At 46.4% G+C, this 25,744-nt stretch overlaps 2 protein-coding genes and 1 pseudogene across 3 annotated transcripts; 2 read left to right on the forward strand and 1 right to left on the reverse strand.

Moving 5' to 3' along the window:
- The first annotated feature begins 4,937 nt into the window (after positions 1–4,937).
- Positions 4,938–6,812, forward strand: LOC133893605 (F-box protein SKIP27-like). Of its 2 annotated transcripts, none has more exons than XM_062334670.1 (4): positions 4,938–5,096; positions 5,640–5,962; positions 6,100–6,174; positions 6,266–6,779. In XM_062334670.1, the coding sequence occupies exons 2-4, from the start codon at positions 5,732–5,734 to the stop codon at positions 6,470–6,472; spliced, it is 513 nt and encodes a 170-aa protein (XP_062190654.1). In that variant the 5' UTR covers positions 4,938–5,096; positions 5,640–5,731; the 3' UTR covers positions 6,473–6,779. The 2 variants fall into 2 exon arrangements, with proteins under 2 accessions (XP_062190654.1, XP_062190655.1); XM_062334671.1 differs by having other exon boundaries at positions 4,997–5,096; positions 5,644–5,962; positions 6,266–6,812.
- A 9,099-nt stretch (positions 6,813–15,911) lies between these two features.
- LOC133892881 (uncharacterized) lies at positions 15,912–16,778 on the forward strand. Its single transcript, XM_062333867.1, has one exon. It carries the CDS (start codon positions 15,993–15,995, stop codon positions 16,560–16,562), a length of 570 nt encoding a protein of 189 aa, XP_062189851.1. The 5' UTR covers positions 15,912–15,992; the 3' UTR covers positions 16,563–16,778.
- A 2,735-nt stretch (positions 16,779–19,513) lies between these two features.
- Positions 19,514–20,270, reverse strand: LOC133893320 (uncharacterized; annotated as a pseudogene).
- Positions 20,271–25,744: the final 5,474 nt, after the last annotated feature.

Here is a 25,744-nt window from a genome sequence, read left to right on the forward strand (position 1 = left end):
TGGAGATTAGGGTTTGTGAAGTGAGATTGAGTGCTAGAGAGCTAAAATCCATTCTTGAGCACTTGAGGTCATCGCTAAGCTTTCGGTTCACGTTTTTTACTTTTGGAGCTTTGAGTTCCTAGATGACAAGGCATCACCCAGAGAGCACCCAAGTTTGTGTAATGCCCCGAAAAGTTTGTATTACCTATTGATTTGAGTAAGAACCCTAGCTTGATCTTTATGGTCGCTTGGGTGAGGAAAGGGTTGAGAGAGACTCGACTCTTTGTGAGCTTCTCAACGAAGACATAAGCACTTCTTTATGAGGTAACCGAACTTGGGAACAAATCCTTATCTACTTTACTTTATTGCACATTCACTTGTTCTAGTTGATTTTGGGAAATTTTCATGATCTTTTTGCTTGTGTGCGTGTGACTGCACGTTGTTGGTGATAAGGCCTTTAGACATCTCTTAGAATCTATGGTAACTTATAGACTCATTTAGATTTGCTCAAAAGTTCATAAGTTTTGATTTCTGCCTGAAGTATCCGGTTTCTGTATAACTCGGAGTCTCTGGATTGACCTAGAGTATCCGGACCTAGAGTATCCTCCTCTCCTCTCCTCTTCCTTTCTCTTTTTCCAGAATAAGATGAGTATTTTTCCTCATTTTTGAGGTTTATATAGATGAGGGGGGCGGGAGCGGCCCCTTAACCACCCCCTGAGAGGGGGGCAAGGGTCCTAACTGCCCTCTGAGAGGACGGTAAGGGATATCCGCTCTTTGCGGTAAGGGGTGGTGCTGCCACCGTGGTCATCCTTACCGCCCTCTGAAAGAGCTGCTGCAGCTCTTTCAGAGGGTTGTAGGCGTTTATTTTTGCAAATCTTGGCGACATGAGTCTATTTATTTAAATATTTAATCAAAAAATAAAAAAAAACTCAAGACGGTGATCCTGCTCACAGACGTCGCACGCCCAAGCCAGGGACGGATCTGCTGTGGGTGTATGTAGGGATGAAAACGGTTATAAAACTATCGGAAAAGGTATAAACCACTTCTAGTTTTATATTTTCGCTCGGAAACGAAGTTGATAACGATAATGCCGAAAATAAATATGACATCGATAACAAGACAAAATTAAAAAACGTTATTATCAAAACAGAAACATACCGGTATGAATCAGAATTCGATAATTCAAACCAGAAAGCACTCGTTACGCTAGCTCTACGTGCTAGCTTCAGCCATTATACATTCTTCTTGATATCAATATCTACTTGATAGCTCAATCTCCTGATATCTGTATGTGTATCTTCGCAAGTGTATAATAATATTTGGTGATAAATATCATATAAATGATAAAAGAGAGAGAAAAAGGGAAAAGTATTACACAGTGATGAGTATGTTTTGCCCTGGCCCATTCTCAGCTCAGCCCATACCCTCTCCTTCCTGTGCTGGCCTTCACGCCCCGCCCTTTTAGCTCGGCCCACACGCATAGTCTGGGTCTGCTTTTGCTCTGCCTCTCCTTCCCTCCGTGCCCAGCCAGCTGCCCGCACCTTCTCTCCAAGCAGAGCAGCCGCCTCTAACTCCATGAACCGAAACAAAAGCAGCTCCCAGAAATCCATCCAATTCCAACATCCATACGAGAAGAAAACCATCTAGAAGCCATCGAATGAGATCAGCGTCGAGTCTCTGATTGAATCCCCATCTTATGTCGAACCAAATCCGATTCAAATCTTCCTCGGCTCGATTAGATAAGGCGGGCCGCCATCGATGAAGGTTTGGGCGCAGCCCTTGTGGTCGCCCATGGCAGATGGAAGGAGAGGGCGGAGCCTCTGCTATGCCAACCCCTGCTGCCGCCATCGTCGGAGTTAAGAGCCTGGCCGAAGCTCTGTCGCGTCCGTCGTCGGAGTTGATTGCGGTGGTGCATGTCAGTGTCTCGTTGCTTGTTGACGGGAGTACGGGACGGGAGGGATCGAGCAAAACAGAAAAACTTAAAACTATTGGAAATTATCTAAATCTTTTCGTTATCGTTTTAGATAGTAAGGTTTAAAGTTTTCTGGTTTCTGTATTTTGGTTTCTGATATATTATTTTTGGCATATGCCATTAAAAAAGTTTAAAAACGATCTTCAAAATACCGAAATTTACTATTTTTGTTTTCATCCCTAGATACATAGGGAACAACTGTACCTAATTTTTTTTAAAAATACCTAAGTATATATACCTCTAGTATGTTATACATATACAAAATGTTGTCAATTATAAAAGTTTTAGACCCGGTGTCCAACCAAGAAAAAAAAACCACGTGGCGTCACAGCCATACTGTGATATCCAGACATCCCTAAGCCCACAACAATACCAGCTCAACAACATGCCCCATGTACGCATCGGAAGGCATCGATGATCGATATCAATTGATCCCCTTCTCTCTCGACTCGACGCCTCCCCATGTGCTCTAGGTTAGCCTCGTGGCCCTCGTCACGCTTGCGCAATGATCGCGGAATACCCCTCCACGATCGACCCTACCGCCCTGCATGATGGCCAATGACAAGCATTGTCGTCACTAATAGTACGATTTGCCACTCAAATCTTCCTTGTTTCTATAGACATTTTCTCATTAATCGAAGAATCGGCGAGATAAATTGGTTGATCTCCTAAAATTTTGGTGAATTAGAGTTGTGTTGCAGATTCATGAGGAGATTGCTAGATTAGGATCTACAATGAGTTGTTAACCCTCGTTAGTTCATACGAAATTATGCTGCAGCTGTGGAGATCGTTATATTGATAGACGACTAGAATGTATTCCTTATCGTATCGTTGAGATTTTCATGGAAGAAACTTAGGAATTTGTGAAACTAGTTTTAATTATGAACTGATTTCTTAATTTCTAGATTATATTTGTACCACTACATTTATATTTTATCAAGTAATGGCGGATCATCATGTGAAGTTTTTATATTAGATATTGTAAGGGAAATATGTAACTTCTTCTATCTATGTCATCCTAACTTATTTATTCATTGTTTGGTGGTTGGATTATATCGCTTGAATTTTGGTGGATTACATCTCTTAACTTCATACCCTCATGGTTGAAATCCTCGATCCGCCACTAGCCCAAGCACTGTTGCGGTGCCGAGTTCCTATTTCCAAACTGTATCCACCGAGACCACCCTCGCGGCCTGAGTGTCCCTGTGCAAGTGTCCACACGCAGAGGTGTTGTGTCGCGGCAACGCCGTCGCACATGAGGGCGCAGCAATCGTGCAACCATGACCTGTTTGGGACCATGGGTATATTTGGATTGTGCCATGTCCAACCCTGTAAAAAGTTAGCTTGTCAAAGGATTTATAGTTGATTTTCACACTATTGATTCGCCTATGCGGTAACAAGGAATTAACTTGTGGAGGTCAAGTGACGCTGATGACACGCTATTGTGAAAAAAAATTAACACCTATTCAAACAATAATCAATTTAAACTAAACGAGTTAATATTTAATAGGAAGAGCATTGGATCCAAACGAGCCCATGTCTCTCTGGCCATCCGTGGTGGGAAAACATCAACCCTGGAGCCGATGCAGGAGCCACAAGGTGTGTGGGGCCCAATAACCAATAGTCGTGTGCAAACCGAACGTAGTTGGGGCTAAGGTTATCTCCAATAGATATTATAAAATCTGTCTCCTATAACATTATTATAGCATCCTCTAATATTATTATAGTATCATCTATTTTTCCATCTCTAACAACTATCATATTTATTATTTTTTTATCTCTTATCAGACTCACAATCATCTGCTATAAATAATACCACACTTGATACGTCCTCTCTACTCCCGTAAAAATATGGTCCCTCTATCCTCTCTGCTTTCCTGTAGCAGCCGAAACGGTTGCTACTGGAGATTGATACGGGACGAGTAGACCGATTAAAAGACGACACAGTATCAAAACACAGTGACACGGATCGGTTTGCCTCTCCCTAGAGATGGTCTAACCCGAACCTCCCTACGGATGTGTAGGGGCGGTGGCCCAACCCAATAGCCAGTTCGTTTCCTTTTTGACTCCGTCCAGCTATGCCTTTGACCCATGTTTCTTTATTCACATCATGGCTTTGACTCACATTGCTACGAAACACAGACATGTTCAAACGCGACGTCTCTAAATTAAACATAAACACACTTGCACAGTTGATTTCGAAAAGTGCGTTTTCCAACCAGCAATACAATACTTACCCATTATAACTAGGGCTTAATTACGTTAACCCCACCAGCGGTAGAAACACTAGTAAGTCCACCAAGTCTCTCCATAAGTAAAACGCATAGATAAACGATGCGCGCAGTAAACTTTCTCACTAAGCAAGCGAATACACGCGGTTGATTAGCTTAACTGTGCTGCGCTTTGCTCGCTGTTTTACCGCCTCGCGTGTAAACCATTTTCAAATTAACGCAGCGCCTCACAACTCAAGGCCGGCTGTCCGCAACCATCGGATTTAAATACTCGAAATACACGGGCCGAGGAAACAGCGGCGGCGGGCCGGCCTCCACCGACCTACGATCTCATCTCCGCCGCCACGTCACCAACCCCTCTCCTAACCGCCGGGCCGGGCCAAGTCCCACTACCTCCTCCAACGGCTAGTTCCAGGAACACAGGATCCCGCCACGTACCCCATCCGCCACGCGTGAGGCGCGCCCCGCGCCGTCCGATCCACGCGTTCTCACCCCACACGCGGGTTGGGCGCCAGCCCGCCTCGATTTCGAAAAAATATCGCCGTAAATCCCACGCCACCTCCACCCTGGATACCCGACCCATAGACACCGACATGTGGGACCGATGCTACCTCGTCCCACATCCCAGTCAGATGCCACGACCGCCTCAGCGCGTGGGTGCGGGAGCTGAAAAAAGATCTCCCCACGTCCCAGCTTTGGATTCCGGCGGTTCCTGCAACTTTCTAGAAAGGACCCCTACGCGGAAGAGTTTTCGAGGCAGTTTCCCTTCGAGCGCGACAAACCGGGGGGCTCCTATAAAAACTGGGAAGGGGAGGTCAGATTTCCAAATTTACCTCGCAGGTTAGGCCCTTGATCATTCGTTGCTTAGCGGTAGGGGAAAGGTTCCAGGTTTCATCCACCGAGTCGCGATTCAGGTAATTTGCTTGCTGCGCTGCCTCCCTTCTAGAAATCTAGTTTTGGTTTCAGGGTTGCTGTTTCTCTCTCTCTCTCTTTTTCTGGTGTGATTAAGTGATTTTGCTCAGGTTGATTTGTTTTCTGTTTTTCCAGATAATCAGATTGCTTGTCTTTGGGGGATGAGATTAGAGCTGATCGATTTGTGATTTTTGCTTTCGTATTTGGATTGCTTTTCACCGAGCGGTTCTTGTTTCACTTTGGCGGCTGGATTGTTGATAAGTTGTTCCTCTTTTGGCAAGTCTGTTGTGGAAAAGGGTGGATTTTCGGTAGAAGGCTGCAGCGGTGAGGGTTTCTCAAAACGATATATTTTGATTTGTGCTTCAAGAACTTGTTTTCCCTTTCCTTTGAGCTGAGGAGTTCTTCTGGATGTTTTCCGATCTAGATTTTCGAAACGAATCAGTTGATCTTTTTGCTGTAAACACTGTTCTGTTTCTGTTCGGAAATTTCCCAATCTTGGTTTCCACTCGTTTCAGCTTGATGATCCTATCTCCAATTCTGTGCAGATAGCATTCTTTAGGAGATCTCCGATCGGATTTGTGATTTCTTTACCACCAAGACCAAGAGCAGTAGGGTTTAACAAGCAAAAGCGGGGGAAATGGCAATTGGACAGGCTGAGGCGAAGAAGGGGTTCCTTGCCACGAGCTTGAGCTTCTCAAACTGCAGGAGCAGCACCAGAATCCTGGGGAGGAAGAGGGTTGCCGTCTCACCAGCTCGGGGATCCAGAAGCCCGCACTCGCCGGTGCGCACCCTGCGCAAGCAGCGCAGCACCCGGCTCCACATAGACGACACCATCAGTCTTCTCGAGTCGCTGCCTCAGGACGTCCTGGTAATTGTCCACACTATTCACTAATCTATTTGGAACGCGGGAATCTTTCCCGGATCATGCCGGAGCTAAATTGTTTCTATTAAATTAATTTGATTCTTGTATGCCTTGCTTATCCTAGTATGATTAACATCTTGCAGATTAAAGTGCTGTGCAAGGTGAGCCATAGTGATCTGAGGCAGCTCCTCGTTGTGTCGAAACCAGTCAGCGAAGCAGTAAGCACTTTGATCCCTCACTCCTCGTAACACAAGATTGCGACTGTTTCCTATCTAGTCTAACATCGCTGATTCGATTCTGTCTTTGTAGACGATTGTCGCTAGGGAGCTGCATTTCGCGTTTGCGACGCCGTCCGCGAAGGCTGTCTTCAGGGACCACGGATGTGGCGAGGAAGAAGATAGCCCCGGGGCGCCCAAGCAACACAGGGTTGCAGAGTCGCGCCTTCGGGGCAAGAACCTGGCGAGCATCGCCGTCAACTTGTCGGCGGCGTTCGAAAGCTTGCTCTCTGAGGTTTAGATACTAGTACGCAGATCTTCAGTTTTCGCTTGGATTTGCCCATGTATCTAGTAGTGTCAGGTGACAAGGTTTTGTGCCTTTTGTAGCCCACGTCATAGAGGAACTTTTAGGTAGTGAGATACTAGTATACTCATGTGTCAGTAGGTTATATATACGGTCGTTCTTCAATGCTGTGATTGAAGAGCACACGCGATGCTTCATTTTTATCTTTCATTCATGTATCTATCTTGTAAGTTATCAGCGTCTGTAAGTAATGAGCGCGAGTGAGTGTTAGAACTCGGAAGAGATCTCTCTCCTCTTTTGCGTATGCTGTGGTGTATGATCTCTTTATACTAGTGTACACGAGATGGTAATCTCTTTTAGATCAATGCAGAATGAATAAGTGCCTTCAGATGATGGTTCTTGCTGAATAATTATCACCGCGTCAGTTCTGCAACGGCTGGTTCCGTGGTGTGCTGCTGTTTCCAATTGTCAGGGCACTGGGCGTGTCGCAGTACGTTCTGGTTCTGTTTTGTTCGTTGGAGCTGCAGGTGGATCCAGCTCCTCTGTTTCGTCGCAACTGACAGGTAGCCCTTGTCCATATCCATCGAGAGCTGCGTTAGCACTAATCTGAGCTCCGGCCTGGCCCAGCCGCCCGACAACTACGACATGGGCCAAATTCCGCGTGTTCAGAGGCTGGCTCATTATCATTTTATACACCATCTGCTGTCGCTAGTAAACAACCATCTTCTTCTGTAAATGACCCAAAGCACAAACGAATCGGCAGATGTTGTGAATCATTAACCCGGTCGGTGTAACTTAACTGTGTTCGTGAAGAGAACAGGCCCGCGCTGGTACGGTGCTACTAGTACAGTGAAATGCAAATGCGCAGAGCAAATGCAGATCTGCCGTTGTGCCACTGCACTCCCCGTACGGAAGCTATGTCAAAGAATCTTATGATCCTTTATCTATATTATTTATCTTGTAATCTAATAATTAGATTAAAAAAGAGAAAGATAAAGTAGACACGTGTCATCACAGTAGAGAGAGCCTTTCGTAAGATATGGTCCTATAGAATTTGTGTCCCCCATATCGATCACCGATGGTTCTACGAACTCAAAAATGATGCGTTAATCAAGTTGGATTAGCTCCATCTATTGGCATTAGAGTCTCAAGATTTGAGAACCTACGCGGAGTGCAGCATAACCCGAGACAGGGCGTAGTGATACAACGTGTGCGCGATGGAGCGCAGCACGGCTGAGCGCGTTGCGGCAGGTGTGGTGTGCATGCAATGGAGGTGCGGAAGTGTTGCGGCGCAGTGGGCGCAATCGCAGCGTGGTGTGTGCGATGGTGTGGCGTCGTGAAGGGGCAGCAAGTCGGTGGTATAGTGCGCATGGAGGTGCGGCAGCTCAGTGGTGTTGTGCGCGTGGAGGTGCAGGGGAGATGTGGAGGTCGTGGAGGCACGACAGGCATTGCGAGGTTGGCTGTGTGCCAACATCGCAAGTGATGTGCGCACAAGCGGGAAAGTGATGTGGCCTAGCGACGAGGAGAGCAGCGGTGACACACTAACAACATACTTTATGAGAAGTGGAGGCTGCAGGTGGTAACAGACTCCATATGATATGGAGTCCGGTGTAGGTGGTTAAGACTATCATCGTAAAATGGGGTTAGTGTGAAGCTGATGGTGAACACAAGACCAATCGGTGTGATACCGAGTATGTCACGCAAGTTGCTGTTGCATGTGACAACAGAAGGTCGTTGTGTGCGGCAAAACGATGTAGTGATCGACGCTGTGAAGGCGCATCTAGGAAGCTATTGCATATAACTACAAACAAGGTGTGGTGTTCTACAATGGTTAGTTGGAGCAAGCCAGAGGAGAAAATGTTAACCATATTCTTGATTTGGTTAGTTGATGCTATTGCGTTTGGTGTCGCGTACGGCGGTTAGCAGAGCCACGATTCCGGTTCTAAGATGACGCCAGTCCTGCGGATCATGGCGTGGTGTGCATGAGTGCGTCGTGAGGACGTGCTAAGCCAGTTGTGGATGATGTAGCCAATTACATACGAGTTTAGTTAGCTAATCATATATATAATCGAGTATAAATAAGAGAGGAAACAGAAGAGCTGCAGGGCGAGTGAGAGCACACCAAAAAATGTAGCTTCTGGGTAGTGCGTGTGTGTTCGCTGCTCGTGTGTATTTCTCTCCTGTATGAACAGTATTCGCTTGTGTACAGTGCTAGCTTCTCGGTGAGTCTAACACAGCGTGTGTGTTACCTTTGTTTGCGTTTTCACGGGCCTGATCCAAGGCAAGGCGAGAGAGCCTGTGTGTGTTTGTGCTAACCTCAAGTGAAGATGAGAGAGATGTGCTAATCAAGTTGGATTAGCTCCATCATAGTTCACTGGGAAACTAGCCGAACGGCAACTGTTCGTGCAATCATTTGGGCAGCTCGGCCCCAAGCCTCCAGCAGTCCAGTACGGTGCTTTTACTACCTAGTTCCACACCACGGCAACAAGCCAACAACCATGCTACCATGCTACAACATAGAGACAATATTATCTAGACACGGATATAAATTAGAATCTGAATTAGATAGATATCTGATTTAGTAAAAAAGTTTAGACACATAAAATATAGTTTGAAATCCGACACGAGTATCTAAATCCGACTTAGATTCAAAGTATCTAATTTGGTAAGAATTTTTTTTGAATAAGGGTGTCCAGGTCTCTAGACCTACAGCACTACCGCAGCAGGCCAGCTGCCCTGTCCCTACAGTGAGAGACACCAGCCTTGGTCGGTCCATCCATCTGTCCAAGGGCAGAGCATTGTTGTGGTCAAGGTGGGTCGTGGTCCTTCTGATCTAATAATTTTTCTGTATTTTGTAGTGTATTTTAAATCTATTCTCTATGTAGAAACGATGACTCATTCTCATCCTGACCGGACTCATTCTTTAGAATCTAGCTAGTCTTACGGAGACCCAAGCTCCATCGCCATGACATGCTTGTATGCAGGATCTTTTGTTGGTGATTCAGTTAGATGAGTGTATCACAAACTTGTATAAATTCACACCGATGACATGAATACAACTTGCGTTGCATACATTCTTACATGGTATCAGTTTACCTACGATCCCTCTCTCGTTCTTCCGCTGCCTTCTGCCCATGGTCTCCAGTTCGTCATCCTCCAGCTCCTCAACAAATCCGTTTGTTCCTCCACCAGCTGCTCCAATCACCATTGCTAGCTCCTCTGTCCAACTCATCAACATCTGTTTCCATGTGCCTATCACCTTAGATCTGACAGAGTCCAACTTTTCCTCCTGGAGCACCTTTTTCACTGTTGCCTTCCGCAAATTTGTCTTGCTCGATCACGTTGATGGCTCTGTTGATGCTTAGCTCATGATTGGTGGTGCTGAATGGACTCAAATCGACCAGTGCATCGTTTCTTGGTTATATTCCACTGTATCGTCCAAGATTCTGAATATGATTCCAATAATGTTGCTAGTTCCCCCTTGTCCTTTTGCATTGTGATGTCTGGACATCTCTGATTTTGAGCAATTCTGGAATGCACTAATATTTAGTAATTTTGGATGATTTTACTCACTATACATGGACATTCCCACTTTGTTCTAAGTCTGATGTCCTACCATCTCTCATCTCTTTTCACTCATATGGCTGCACCCAATTTCAGCGGCAATCTCTATGTTTTCAGACTGACAACGGAAAAGAGTTTGACAATAACACGTTTCGCTCTTTTCTCTCCAATCATGGCATTTTACTTCCTCTTAGCTACCCCTACACTTCCCAGCAGAATGGCCGTGCTGAGCGTGTTCTTCGGACGCTCAACAAGTGCATGTGTGCCATCCTTTTTCACTCCTCAGTCCCTTCCACGTTCTGGCCGGACACCCTCTCCACCTCTACATATCTGCTCAATACCCGCCCATGCCACGCTCGCAAAAATACCACACCCCACCAACTTTTGTTTAGCACACCACCCCTCTATGACCATCTACGCACCTTTGGGTGTCTCTGTTACCCGAATACTACCACCACAACTCCCCATAAGCCCGCACCCCTATCCATTGCGTGTGTGTTCTTAGGATACCCACCCCACAACAAAGGGTATCGATGCTATGATCCCGTGTCTCAACACGTTCTCACCTCCATACATGTTTACTTGGATGAAAAGGTTTATCCTTTCAAGCATCTCATGTCCTCCTCGCCATCTCCACGTTCTATGTCGTCCTCGGTTCCTCAGGACATTTTTCCTATTGTCGTATCGACAACAAGCCAACCCCTATCACGCCTGCTCCGCCTCAGCTTGGAACTCCTCCAGCAACTACACCAGTTGCCCATCCTTTTCAACCTTTTGGAGTGGGCATTGCACCTGCTGCCTTGCCCTCGCCACCCGCGCCTGCATCCCCTCATCGTCACCACAACACCGTCGGCGCCACATCCCACAATCATTTTATGACCACAAAGCCATCCATCATTGCCACCCTATATTCAACCCACTCACCATATGATTACATGTAGCAAGTCGGGCGTTTCAATTCCCAATACACGCTACGCTCATGTTGCCCAAACCGTTGATGCAATGCCCTCTTCCGTTCGTGTTGCACTCCATGATCCAGCCTAGTTCGTAGTGATGCAAGAAGAATTTGATGCCCTCAAAGCCAATGGCACTTGGTCGTTGGCTCCTGGCCATCCCACACCCACATAATCATCGGCAAGTGGATCTTTCGCAACAAGCTCCGTTCAGACGGCTCACTGGAACTCCGCAAGGCACGCTGGGTTGTTCGCTTCTTCTCACAACGTCTCGGCCTTGATTTCGACCAAACCTTCTGCCTGGTGGTCAAATCCGCTACAATCCGGATTGTGCTCCATCTTGCAACTACATGACAGTGGTCGGTTCACCAGTTGGACATAAAAAATGCTTTCCTCCATATCGAACTTTTGGAGCGTGTATATTGCCAGCAGCTGAGTGGTTTTGTTGAACCAGAATACCTAGATCACGTCTGTCAACTCTCCAAGTCTCTTTACAGCCTCAAACAAGCGCCACGAGCTTGGTACCAAACTTTTGTTGCTCACCTTCATCGCCTCGGCTTCCAATCCTCCTGCTCCGACTTGTCTTTGTTTGTCTTCCAGCACGAGGACAACCTAGTGTTCCTGCTTCTATATGTTGATGATATTGTGCTCGCTGCCTCCTCACCAACACTTCTTCGCCAGATTGTTTCCCAACTTCATCAAGCCTTTGCCATGAAAGATCTCGGCCCCTTACACTTTTTTCTTGGCATCCAAGTCTAGTGATCACACATGGGGTTCTATCTATCACAAGAACAGTATGCCCTTGATGTCCTTCGTCGTGCTGGGATGCTCAATTGCAAATCCGCTTCTACGCCAGTTGATACAAAATCAAAGGTCTCTTCCTCCACGAGAGCTCCCTTGAGCCTAATCCATCTTTCTACCGGAGCATCATGGGCGTATTACAGTACCTAACCTTAACTCGACCAGATCTTGCATACGCTATGCAGCAGGTGTGCTTGCATATGCACGAGCCTTGCGACATTCACTAGAGCCTAGTGAAGAGGATTATGTCCGTGGTACAACAACGGAAGGTCTCCACATCAAGTCTTCTTCGGCGAGTTCTCTGGTGGCATACTCTGACGCCGACTGGGCGGGATGCCTAGATACCCGTCGGTCTACCTCAGGCTTTTGCGTATTCGTTGGTGACTCCTTGGTCGTGGTCATACAAACAACAGCCCGTGGTGTCTAGGTCCAGTGCGGAAGCTGAGTATCAGGGTGTTGCCAATGCTACTGCTGAATGTTGTTGGCTTCATAACCTTCTTTCAGAACTCTATGTCCCGGTCACAAAGGCAACACTGGTCTATTGCGATAATATTTCAGTTGTGTAAATCCTATCCACCATAGTCGAACCAAGGATGTTGAGCTAGACATACACTTTTGTGCGGGAAAAAGTTGCGGTTGGACAGCTCTGGGGTTCTTCATGTTCCTGCTCAACACCAGTTAGTGGACATTATGACAAAAGGACTACCATGTTCGTTGTTTGCAGACTTCAAATCCAGTCTCTGCATCACTACCATCGACACATCGACTGCCGGGGTGGGGGGAGGGAGATGTAGAAACAATAACCCGTTCTCATCCTGACCGAGCTCATTCAGCTAGGATCTAGCTAGTCTTACAGAGACCCAGCTCCATCGCCACGACCTGCTTGCATGCAGATCTTTCACAAACTTGATAGCCGCAGACGCGGTCTCCGTTTCTCGGCATGGCACGGCGCGGAAAATTGGTGTGACTGATCGTGCGGTGCCGGCGGGTGGTTAGGTGCGGTGCCGGCAGGTGGTTTGGACTTGTAGTGCGGTGTGGCGCGCGCCACGTGGTTTGGGGTCGCGGCGGGGCCCGTTGATCCTGCCTGCTGCTGCGCGGAACCGCCGAATCATTGGGACGTCGGCCGGACCGGACGACGCTGCCGGGCGCTGGCGCGCCAAAAAGTAAGCCAACAGCTCGGCAGAGCCGCGTCGGCTGATCAGAGGTTCACACCGTCCCCCGGGTCCTACGCCTGCCCGGTGTGTCACTGACGGCCTGATGCTGGCATGCTGCGTGCAGATTACAGAGTATCTCCTTCCAGGCCCTGATTTCCTTCACACGATGTTGTCGTGTACTCGTGTACGTGCTGTTCAGCTCTGCCGTGGCATTAGCTTCAGTTACAGTGGTACCTAGCTAAGAGAGGTGGCAATTCGTTATTATAATCCCGACTTACATGAATAAAGCTCCTACGATGTGCCCGCAAAAAGAAAAGCAATTCAGCGTACTGAAACTAACTTAGTCCTGAATTAAAGTGGGGTTGGGTGTTGTTGCCTTTGCGGCACTCTTCGGTCCGCTCGCTGTCCTTCCCTCGCGCCTTTTTGACTGGCCGCACCCGCACCGGCACCGCAACCTCTCCATCAGTTCACGTGCGGTTCGGAAGATGCCGGGAATCATCATGGACAAGACAGATCTCAATCTTTAGGTGCAGGACGTTCTACAGCGTGTTCATATCTTTTGGCATCAGCCATGTCCGCAAATTTTTTTTTAAAAAAAAACAGATTCCTCCTTCCTTGGATGCAAAAAGTTTCGATCGATTGCACTTGAGGGTTTTCGTATCATAACCTTGGAAAGTCACTCATGTTAGATGTTCTGACTTGTGAGTACTCATCGGAGTATCATTTTTGTATGGGCCACGTTTTTTTTCTTCTTTTCACTCGGGACAGTTCTGTGTGGTCGCTACGAAGTACTCCTGAAAATTCAGAAGCAGCGGCGGCGGCGGTAATAGTACAAACATGTGAGTTGATATGCAAGGATCACACTTGCGGCGCACGTCACGCGTGCGGATGCCCCGAAGGCCGAAGCTTAGTTTAGTGAGTCCAAGCTGAGGTCAAAATCGCTAGTACTGTCGGCTGATCATGAGTTTCGTACGCGTAGAGTAGTGATCTAGTAGCGTAGACATCATAGACTGTTTGTTTGGGTTTTCATTTTTGATTTTTCTGAAAAATTGTATTTTTTGTTTTTTTAAAGTTGTTTTTTATTTTAGCTGTTGAATTTTATAATAATTTTTATTTGATTTCTCAACACATTATTTATCAGAAAAGTTACTTTCAGTTAACTTCTCAACTTTCATTTCCTTAGAAATAGGGCTTTTGGCTTCTTAAAAACTAATTTTAAGTAAACCCATTTATTTATGTTTCTATCTCCTAACAGAAGCAGAAAAAAAAACCAGAATGAAACAAACATACATAAAAACATGTTTAGATGGAAGCTAATGCTCGTTCAGTCAAATGTTTGCTCGGCCAGACTCAATTTTCCGTTGTTTGAAGTGTACTAAGTTTTGGCTCGCTTAGCCTTGACGTTAGCTTACGTAGTATATTTTCTCGCCTGTGCTTGCGCGAACTGCGGACGCCGACGACTTGACAGGGTATGGCTGGGAAGAATCCAAACGTACCCCAAATCACTAACATTATTAGGAGTTATGATAATGGACAATGTTTGGTCAGGCCCAGATCTAGACTTGTTCATGGTAGTACTGCAACCATGACCACCTCCAAGTCTTGTGTTAAATCAAGACAGCAGAGGCTTCAGGTTACGCGATGCATACACCAGAAACCTATGACCTGGGTACGGGTGCAACGTGGGATCGCTCGAATTCGAATTGCATTTTTTTCCCGAACTTTGAGATCTAAAACCCCTCAAAATTGTCCTCGGCTCCATGGATTCGTGGATCAAGAAGCTAAGCTTAGGTTGACGAAAAATAATCTGGTACAGGACAGTTCAGCCCAAGGCGCCAGCACAAGCTACGTGACCTACCGAACATGCCTCTTGGTTCTCGGCCGTCCCTCTGGCAATGCTTCAAACGCAAGCGATACCGGGTGCCCTCCGTTTGCGGCGGCCTTGCGGGAAACCGGAAAAGGTTGGCCAGCATGCATGGCGGATTGGCAGATGCTTGCAATACGTGGCCGCCATGCGTTCTGTTCGGCCAAGTGCCGACGCACGCGACCATCTGATGCACCGCTAGGCCACACTCGCATGTGTGATGGGAACGGCGGGTCGCGCCAAATGGCGCTTTCGTTCTCCAGCTTTGTTGGTCTCGGCGCTCCGGCAGCAGGGCCGGCTGCCGCTTTTGCCTGCCCCTGGCGCCTCTGCGGCTCTGCGTGTGTCCCCGATTGGATCCATCCCATCCCGCTGCCTCTTTCGTGCGGGAGCAGAGACGCCTGCCGCTGCCGGCGCTCTGTTTTTCTGTGGTTCCGCGCGGGCGGTCATCGACGCAACCTCATCATCACATCGCTGCTGCCGCAGGTCCCAGGTGCACGCCGTTTTGACCGGCACAGGTCTCGTTGGCAGCGGAGTCGGAAACGCTACGGGCACATCGCGCGAAGCAAACTTCGTGCAACTTGTACACTCCCCTCGTAGAATCTGCTTTGTTGAACATCTAATCTGAGACCAAAACATAGCCAAATAATCCATCACGAGTAAATTGGACCCGATAAATCCTGTGCTATATTCTAATCGCAACTGCACGAAATAGCTCAGATAAGAACGAATTGCTAGCGATTTGCACCTAGCACCGTCGCACTTAGTAAGTTCATAACAGTTTTTAACACGGTACAGTTGGGCCGTCCTGACTTGTTCTAGAACTCTCTTGGCCGTCGTGTACTTGCCAAAGATCGTGACACTCCAGTTCGTTCGTGTACAACAACTTTCGACGATATCAGTGAAATACAATTCAACACGTCGTTACGCACGTATAGACTATCTCGATGGTTCATTTATATGTTAATTCTCTTATTCTCTTATAATTTTATCACTACTCTCTAATATTAATCGTAAATGAAATAAGCGCATGCCGAATGAAATTTTCCCGACGGTATCAGGCTCTTCCGTAAGCCGAAGCCACCTCTGCACTGCAGCATACCTCACTTGCTTGTCCGCTTCTCTGTATAAAAAACCGACTTGGCGGGTGCGCCGCTTCGACCACCCCACTCCTCCCGCCATAAATGGCCACTCCCTCACGGCCGCAAGAGCTCGCCGGCGGCGACCGTCGGCCCCACCACCCGCTCCTCGCCGCGGCGGCTGCCGCCTCCCTCCTCGCCGTCCTCTACCTCCCCCGGCCGCTACTCCTGTTCGTCTTCTCCCCGGCCTCGCTCTCGTCCCTCCTCCTCCTCCTCTCCCTCCTCCGCCTCGGCTCCGCGCCGCCCTCTCCCACTCCCACTACCTTTCCTCCGCCGCCGCTGCCGGAGAAGCAGCTGTCTCCGGAGGTTGCCCGTCCGCCGCCGCCTCCGCCGTCGCCAGAGGAGGGCGAGATCGTGTTCCCGGAGTTCGCGTCCTGGGCGGTCAAAGGGCGCACCCTGGAGGTGATCCACGAGGAGTTCGAGGCGGAGTGGGGGCGGCCGGAGGAGATAGGCCTAGCGTGGGCCTCCGACTCCGACTGCGACTCCGACTCCGACTCCGACTCCGACTCAGACTCAGACAGCGGCGGCGGCGGCGATGGGGAGGACGGGATGATCGAGATCGAGCTGGAGGCAGAGGACAGCCTCATCGAGATCGACATCTCGAGGTGCCAGTGACGGATCGGCTGCATGCCCGGACAAGCGTACCGCCTTCTTCTTTTCTCAGTATGGATTAATCTAGGTTCTCGGGTTGGCCGGTTCTTGACAAAACTTCTGCTGATTAGGCGTGTGGATTGGAGTTCTTGAGTTCGTTTATCATCTAGGTGGCTTGGTGCAATGTACATATAGGATGATGACTTACTAGGTGAGAAGCTTTGCTTGCTTGTTATTTTTCGTTACTTTTGTCTGAAACGGATTGATTTGGTTATTTGAGACGATAATTATGAGAACTTCAGAGATCTTACCACTTCTACGCTACATTAATCACCTTCGAGTTGTGATACTTTGGCTTCTTTCACTCAGCTAGAATTAAGCATCAGAGGTATTGTTATTTCTGAATCACGATCGACTGTGAATTCTGAATGATTAGTCCGGCGGTTTCACTGAGCGCAGTACGAGATAGGCAGGCATCATCCTTCCTGAAGATAGAATCCCTGCGTCACATTGCTCGATCTGGTACACTGTTGCGCTGGATTCAGCTGTTGCTGCAACTGTTCAGTGCGCTGGTGATGCCGTTGGATCTGGATTCCGGAACAGCACAAGAACAAATTACTTGTCAAGATCGCGTCAATAGTTACAGCCTGTTAGGTGGCTGGGTTGGTCAAGACCTTAAGGTTGGCTCGCCGAATCAGTTCAGAGCACAAGAACACTGCCAATGGCATGTCATGCTGTACGCTAGTACTCCAGTACACACTGAATACTACCTGGGCCTGTCCATTCCTCACCAGCAACTGTTTGGATTCATATTTCCTCACCTAATCACCTTGCTAGATACACTGCTGCAGATACTGTTTGAATCAGGACAACCGGAAGGCTGGATGGAGGAAGTTTGCATGCTTTTTTTCTTTTGGTTGGTGTGTCTTCTTGCAGTAGAAACTCTTGTAATGTTACTATTTCCCTCTCCCTCTTCTCCAAGTATGTCTAGAGCTTTGGTTACCTGAATCAGGTGAGCCCCTCTTTAGGAATTTCTAGTCTCTTTCAGTACTCCAGTTCTATCCCTCTTACCCCTTTTTTGTTAACTAGACAATGTATTTTCATTTTAAATAAAACTAGAAAGATGTTTCACGCTAATAGCGTAGCTAGTGTCGCTGTAATATTTTATTACAATAATCTTTAAATAAAAATTAATCCTTTTTATTATTAATTTTATTTTATTTGGATTCTTTATTTAGATATTTTTCTTTCCAACCCGTATGGAAATCGAACTGCTAATCTTTTATATCTTTTAATTCCGAAATTATATAATTATTAATCGTATTTTATATGGACTTTTTGTTTAAATCTAGACCGTTAGATATTTATAAAATGAGTGGTAGATCATTTTTCTTTTTTTAGATTAATGTGGTAATTTCATTTTTTTAAGAACGAACATACTGACGCTTTTTCCTCCTCAAATATTAAGATAATAGATGAAAATAGAGTAAGGTCCAATCTGAAAAAGAGAGAGATAAAGGTCCGATCTGAAAAAAAGAGAGATACTGTTTCAATCTAGTGGTCTCTGGCATCTTGCCCAGATCGGATGTTCGGATACCAAATCGTTTCTACCAACCTACCGTGCAGAAGAGGATCAGGTACGCTGTCTCTGTCATGTGCCGCGTGAACATACTGCTTCAGTTCAGCTCAGGAAACATGATTTAGATGGCAGTCAATTCAGATATTCTAGCGGCATATTTTGGCATAATTTTCGGAGATACTGCACCTAACTCAGTCGTATCTAGGTGCACGGCATTTTGCCTTTCTGACAAGTAACATTATAAACATGACAAGGATGTGTGCGAAAAGGGGAGAAGAGTGAGATGGGATCAATTCATTGAGCTAGCTTGGCCCCCGGTAGGATTTTAGGTGGTTTGGTACTCAGGTCAGGTCACAGATCAGTGGTTAGAAACGAAAAGAACGGTATGTTCATGGGTCTGTGGTTCAGAAACAAGGCTGGGGTGCTTGTCCAGTTGTCTCACAGGGCAGATTTTGGCCCATGTGCTTTACTCGGAGAAAAGATGGGAAGGACTGATTCATCGAAAGTGGGTTTACAAAAACAACCCCTTTTACAGAACGGTGATGTGTCTATAGCCTAGTGGCACGCTGTTGCAGCAGGGTTCGCAAATTCGGTCGGTTAACGGTGGTTATCGGCCTTGTCAACGGCCTCTAGTAATGTGAAACCTACTGATAACTGATGTGTGGTTTGGACATTTTTTCGTGAAATTTGGAGTTTTCGTCTAATTTTGGTTAAATTGTAGCCAAATTGTCAAATTTCATTTGTACGTTTCCCACTGAAACTAGCCTATAATAACAGGTAACCGACCTTACCAACCTATATGTGGTTGGCAATAAGATGTTATTACCGTGGTGGGTTTTAAGTGCATAGGAGTCCTGCTATTATAGAGCAACAACAAGCTCTCAGGTGTTGGCCAGTCGAGGTATCCAGGTCAATGGCTAGCCCCTTACGGCGAAGACTCAAAGAGATACGACGATGACTAGCCCTGACGGTGGACGAGATCCGAGTGATAGGAGGGGGAGCCTATAGTGGCGGAACCCGAGGAGACCTGGCCGCCGCCCTCATCCAAAGCAGCGATGCGCCACCCACGGAGGAGACTTGGTCACCACCCTCGACTGTTTGCCCCTTAATCTCGTGCAAACCCACTAGTACAAACCCAAACGTGAATCCATAGTTTTGAACCCATTGCAACCTGTAAAATTTGGACTTATTCCAACCCCATCCAACCCGTGTTGGCAATAAATCCAACTCAACCTGATAGGTATATAAACCTATCCCCACCCATCCAAACCAAACCTATATCACAACCCAACCCATTGAACCCATTTCCACCCAACCCATTAGCAGGCCTACGGAGTGCCTAGGTGCCATCTGCTTGCAGAGTAAGCAGAGGAGCTGCTTGGAGAGAACCATGAAATGGACGAAGTGAAGAATTGCATATGTTACTGTCAACACCCTCATCCTGCCGTTTTCACCACGTAAGCACGAGCTACTAGAACACAGGACATACGTAATCCACCCTATATACACCATGTCCCTCATCCCTCGACAGCCTTCACCGCCGTCAGCCGCGCCTGCGCTGCGTCGGCGTCCTGGGGCGCTGCGCCTCCGCCCCTGAACAGCAAGACCGCCAGGTTGCCGATGCCGAAGTAGATGAAGCAGCCGCAGTGGTGGGTCACGAACGACCCGAAGTCCGTACGACCTATCGAACTCCTGCAGATGCATGAACAGAAACCAAAACTCTTTAGTCTGAAATGCAAGAGATGATCAAACACCGCCGACATGTTTTATTGATGGTTGCAAGAACTGGCCAACCTTCTTGATGAACCGAGCGATCTCGGTGGAGTTGACGGCCTCGAAGTCGTCGAGCGCCTTCCCGGCCAGCCGCAGCGCGTCCTTCTGCATGGCCTGCAGCATGTCCGTGCCCCCGATCACGGCGTGGCTCTCCAGCATCCTAACTGCTCCGCTCTGTCCACAACCCACTGTACGAAGGCTAGCTAGCTGAGAGGAATGGTAGCATCTACTGGTGCGCACGTTGCAGCGATGCACACAAGATTTGGATTCAATCGTTCAGGTTATATATATAGCCACTATCAATTGGGCGCGCCAAATTGAGTTTTCATGGCGGAATCGGGAGCGATAGAATAAGCATCGTGTGCTGCTTGACAAGTGGTGACGCCGGTTGCGCCTCGACGTCCGTGGCTTGGCTAGAAGCGGTGGTATGAAAGCGCATGCCGTGTGCCCGTGTCGAACGGCGGCCACAGAACAGATTGTGGAGGCCCCTGCTCCAGTTGTCTGGGATGAGGTACTAGAACGGTCAAGGCTCACGGACGACAGTTTCGTCCTGTTTGCATGCCCATTTTCGCCACAGGTTCAGGGAAGGACGGTTTGTCAATCTGCCGTGGTGGCGTTGTTGGTACTCACTGAATCTCTAGCACTAGCACGCCAGAATTCAATTGTTCAAAGGAAGTACTAGTGGACTGGAGCTGATTACCATGCCTGAAACTCTGAATCAGATAAGCTGAGACAGCAATTCTGAGTTCGACAGATTTGCAGTAATGTCCTACTGCAGCCGAATTACATTCATACTCAGCCTGTGGCTAACAAGGACCAGCTTAGGTGCCACGATAGGGTGTCGTTTTTAGAACCAACTGCGCAGAATCTACATTGAAATTGATCTGAAGTAGTAGTACCGGGAAGTTATTCGCCCTCGGAGTTTTAAAACTTGTCGGCGTATCAACTACGGTTTACTGTAAATGATCTTTTGCAGTGAGGTGTGTTGTAAAAATGACAGGCATAATATTAATTTGATTCATAAAGTACGCAAACACATTACAATAGATCTAGTAGCAGTGCAATAAGTGCTAGATAGATAGACAAACTAGAGAATACATGTATCATCATTGCACATGAATTGACTTCCAGCGGATCCCGCTAATGGAAGACGAACGGACGACGAAGTCGATGTAGATGCCACAGAGGAAGTCACAGGAGCGGTCGCATGGGTGCACTTCCCAAAAACCTGATCGCCGGTCCCTCGTGCAGGTCTCAAATCACCAACGTCGGCTCAGAGACACCGCTCACCCTCGATCTGTTGCACGACAGAGAGAGTAGCGGCAAAACTTGAAAGTGGCGAGCGCAGTGGAAACTAGAGAACATGGTTTTGGTGTTGTCGATCTCCCCTCGTTCACATGACGTCTCCTGTTAAATAGAGGAGGAGATATTCCCCATGATTTTGAACTGCCCAGATATCCAGAAAGTGCCTCTTGGTATCTCTCAAACGTGGAACCAACAGACTCATTACACGCGAACATGCTCATCGCACTCCGCGGTCCCACATGGCAGGCTAGGTGTCGATGATGTCGTGTCACGCATTAATCACGTGAAAAAACACGTAACACACGTGCGTGCGTGTGTTACCATAGCTATAAGCCTCCTCTCTCTCCACCCATCTGTTTCAACTACAAGCCTCACATGAGGCTTCTATTTAAGTTGAACTACCTTACTATAGCTAGGCAATATGAGACTAAATTCCTCGTGCCTCCCTCACACCACCTTGACTTTTCCAAATGAATTTGGGCCACAACACATGCCCATTTGAGCTGAGCCTCAAATTCCAACAATCCCTATGAAGAAGTCAATGTCTTCATATAGGTTGTTTGAACTACACTTTAATATACCAACTTTATAGTGCAGACCCATCTAGGTTGAGTTGCACCTAGCACTCTAAGATCCACTTACTCACAACTATGCAATATATAAGGCCTTGAATTGCTAGTATTGTGTAAGCAAGATTCACTTGAAAGGCATCGCTGATACTAGGCCCCATAGAGCCATGCCTATCATTGGAGAATCACGGTCGTGCTCCTGTGTCATCCCGTGAGCTCATTAGAGATCACCCAAATATCATAGAATGCGACCCCACAGTCAAGCCCACATAAGTGTGTTCTTTCGAGAATACCCTGCAAGTCAATATCTCACCTAATATCGACCTCAGAACACATTAAGACTCATGTCATCCTCACATACAATACTAAGAGTATGCATCTTCTAGCGGGAAATGATAAGTACAAATGTATTCTCCAGTTATCCTTACAGTTTGTTTTTCGCAAATCCTACTTCGTGGGATCCCTGATCAAATAGGTAGGGTTACCACTGCAAAATAACTCAGGTGGGTCTCAATCCCATTTTCCTTGATGCTTCAATTATCACAATATGTAATAGCCCCTTAGTAAAGGGATCCGTCAGGTTTCTTGTTGTATTTATGTAACTTACAGTGATCACTCCAGAATTTTTCAAAAGCCTGACACATTTGATTCGCTGTTTCACATGTCTTTAGGATTGCAAGTTTTCTTTTGCACTCTCAACAGTTGTGATCACACTTTAGTTATTGCAGTGCAAAAGAATAGCCATAATTGGTTTACCGACCATCGGCATGTCCATCAAGAGTTCTCACAACCACTCTGCCTCACTAGTGGCTGTCTCAAGTGCTACCAGTTCAGCCTCCATCCTAAACTTCGTTAGGATAGTATGTTTTCGAGACCTCCATGATATTGCAGCGCCTCTAATAGTGAATACATATCCACAATTTCCTTAATCTCATCAGTACTCGAGCTCCGGTTGGAATCATGGTACCCTTCCAGTACCACTGCGTACTCGGTATAGTGAAGTCCATAACTTAAGGTACCTCTTAAGTACCTCATCACTCATTCTAGTGCAACCCAATGATCCTTTGCTGGGTTAGAAATGAACCAACTCAGTTTGCTTACAGCAAATGCGATATCAGATCTAGTTGCACCGGCTAGATACATGAGAGAACCAATGATCTATGAGTATCTCAACTGATCATTCCCTTGTCCTTTGTTCTTGTGAAGCTTTAGACTGGGATCATAAGGCGTTGGAGATGGCTTACAATATGACTGACCAAAACGACTCAAGATGTTGTCCACATAATGGGATTGCTCGAGAGTAACCCCTTTCTCCCTTTGATCAGTTTTATGTTAAGTATTACATCCGCCTCTCCTAGATCCTTTATGGCAAAGCTTTGAGACAAGAATGATTTGACATCACTTATTGCATTAATATTAGTCCCGGAGATCAATATGTCATCAACATATAGACACAATATTACTCCCTCACCCCCACCAAACCTATAGTACACACATGTATCGGCCACCGCAAACCCTACAGAGGTCAAAGTTCTATCAAACTTCTCATGCCATTGTTTGGGTCCTTGCTTTAGGCCATACAAGGACTTTCACACCCTACACGCCATGTTCTCATGTGCAGGCACCACAAAGCCATCAAGCCACTCCTTATAGATTTCCTCATCTAGCTCTCCATTCAGGAATGCTGTCTTCACATCTATTTGATGAATATGAAATTTATATGAAGTAACGAGTGCAATAAGGACACATATTTTGGTTAGCCTTGCAACAAGTGAGTAGGTATCAAAATAGTCATGTCCTTCCTTTTGGGTAAACCCCTTAGCCACAAACCTAGCCTTATAATTATCAACAATACCATCAGGTCTAAGTTTTTTCTTAAAGATCCATTTACACCCAATGGGTTTGCACACAGTGTATGGTCACATATTTCCTAAGTTCCATTTGATATAATAGATTCTATTTCACTATGAACTGCTTCCTTCCAATCCTCTGCATCAGAAGACGCATATGCCTCTGAAAGGGTTTTTGGAATGTAATCCACGAGATACACAATGAAGTCATCACCAAAGGATTTTCCAATCTTTTGTCTCTTATCCGTTGAGGAGCTGTCTCATTGTCATTCTTTTCATTGGGTTGTTCAGCAAAGGTGAGAGGTTCAAGAGAAAGATTAACATTTTGCTGACTAGAGAACGCTTCTCTATCCTTTATTGGAAACATGTTCTCAAAAAAGCTTGCATCTCAAGATTCTATCACAATATTAGCATGCACATTTAAAATCTTGGATCTGATTACTAAAAATCTATAAGCTGAACTATTATGTGTAGATCCTAGAAAGACACAATCAATATTTTTTGGCCCTAACTTTCTTTTCTTATAGGCTGGTACATTGACTTCCACCAAGAAACCCCATGCCCATAGAAAATGTAGAGAAGGGTTTCTCCCTTTCCATCCTTCATATGGGGTTATTTCTCCCTTCAAAGAGGGAACTCTATTCAGGACGGAACATGCGGTCAAGATGACTTCCCCCCCCCCCCCCCACCATAGCTTGGATAAACCATAACTGTCTAACATGGCATTAACCAGGTTCGTAAGTGTTTGATTTTTCCTCTCTACCACTCCATTTGACAGAGGCAAGTAAGGAGCTCGTCTCATGGATAATTCCATGTTTCGCACAGTAGAGGGAAAAACATCATAGAGATACTCTCCTCCTCTATCTGACCTAATCCATTGTATTTTGTTTTCTAGTTGGTTTTCTACCACTACTTTATAGACTTAAAAGCAATCCAAGGCTTCATCTTTTGTTTTTACTAGATAGAGATAACAGTACCTAGTCGCATCATCAATAAAGGATATAAAGTATCTTTTCCCTACCCTAGTTAATACTCCATTCATTTATCATAAATCAGAATGAATAAGTTATAAGGGTCCTAGCCTTTTCTCCTTTACAACCTTGAAGGGCTTTTGAGGTTGCTTAGCTTGCACACAAGCCTGACATTTGGACCTTCTAACTATGGAAAAGTTTGGAATTAAATTAAAAATCCCAAATAGATGGTACTATCAAAATTAATATGACATAACCGAGAGTGCCAGACAAAGTCATCTCCTGTATTATTCTCACAATTAGAAGAACATGAAATCGAGTTCACGAGATTATTACAGCCAGCAATCATAGAAAGACGGAACAGACCTCCGCTATCATAACCCTTTCCGATAAAGGTTCCAAACTTTGAAATAATAAACCTGTTCTACTCGAACACTAACTTAAAGCCGTCATGGCACAAAATAGAACCACTAACAAGGTTCCTATTTATTCCAGGGACATGCTGCACATTCTTCAGAGTTAGAGTATTTTCAAAGGTTAATTTCAGATCGACTCTACCAATTCCTTGTACAACCACCCTTGATTTGTTGCCTATCAAGACAGAGCAACTGCCGACAGCCTGATAAGAAAAGAACAAATTAATGTCAGAACAGACATGAACATTAGCTCGTGTGTCCATCCACCAATCGGTAGTCCGACATGCTAGAAGAATTTTAGGAACATACCCTGATCCTCCAGCCTCGCCAACAGTTACATTCGTAGCTTCCTAACCGCCTTTCTTGCCTTTGCGATGGAGACACTTCTTGGCTATGTGTCCAGGCTCGCCACACACAAAGCAAGTAAGGTCCTCCTTGTTCTTTTTCTTCTTAAAGCCAGTAGTTTGTTTGGCCTTTCCTTTCCAACTCTTGTCATTCTTTTTGTCACTACCAGATTTGCCATCCACCACATTCGCATTTGAAGGACCATCCTGGGTAGAACGAGGCACATCCTTGGATCTCGCCTTCTCCTCAACATCAAGAGTGGTGACTAGACTTTCAACAATCATAGTCACCTTCTTGTGTTTCAGGCTCATGGCAAAGTAACTCCATGAAGAAGGTAACTTGGGAATTATGCCACCGACCACGAAGCTGGATCTCATGAGCTTGTTCCACAACCTAAC

This window comes from Phragmites australis, chromosome 15, assembly GCF_958298935.1.
Source record: "Phragmites australis chromosome 15, lpPhrAust1.1, whole genome shotgun sequence".
In the NCBI taxonomy this organism is placed as follows: domain Eukaryota; kingdom Viridiplantae; phylum Streptophyta; class Magnoliopsida; order Poales; family Poaceae; genus Phragmites; species Phragmites australis.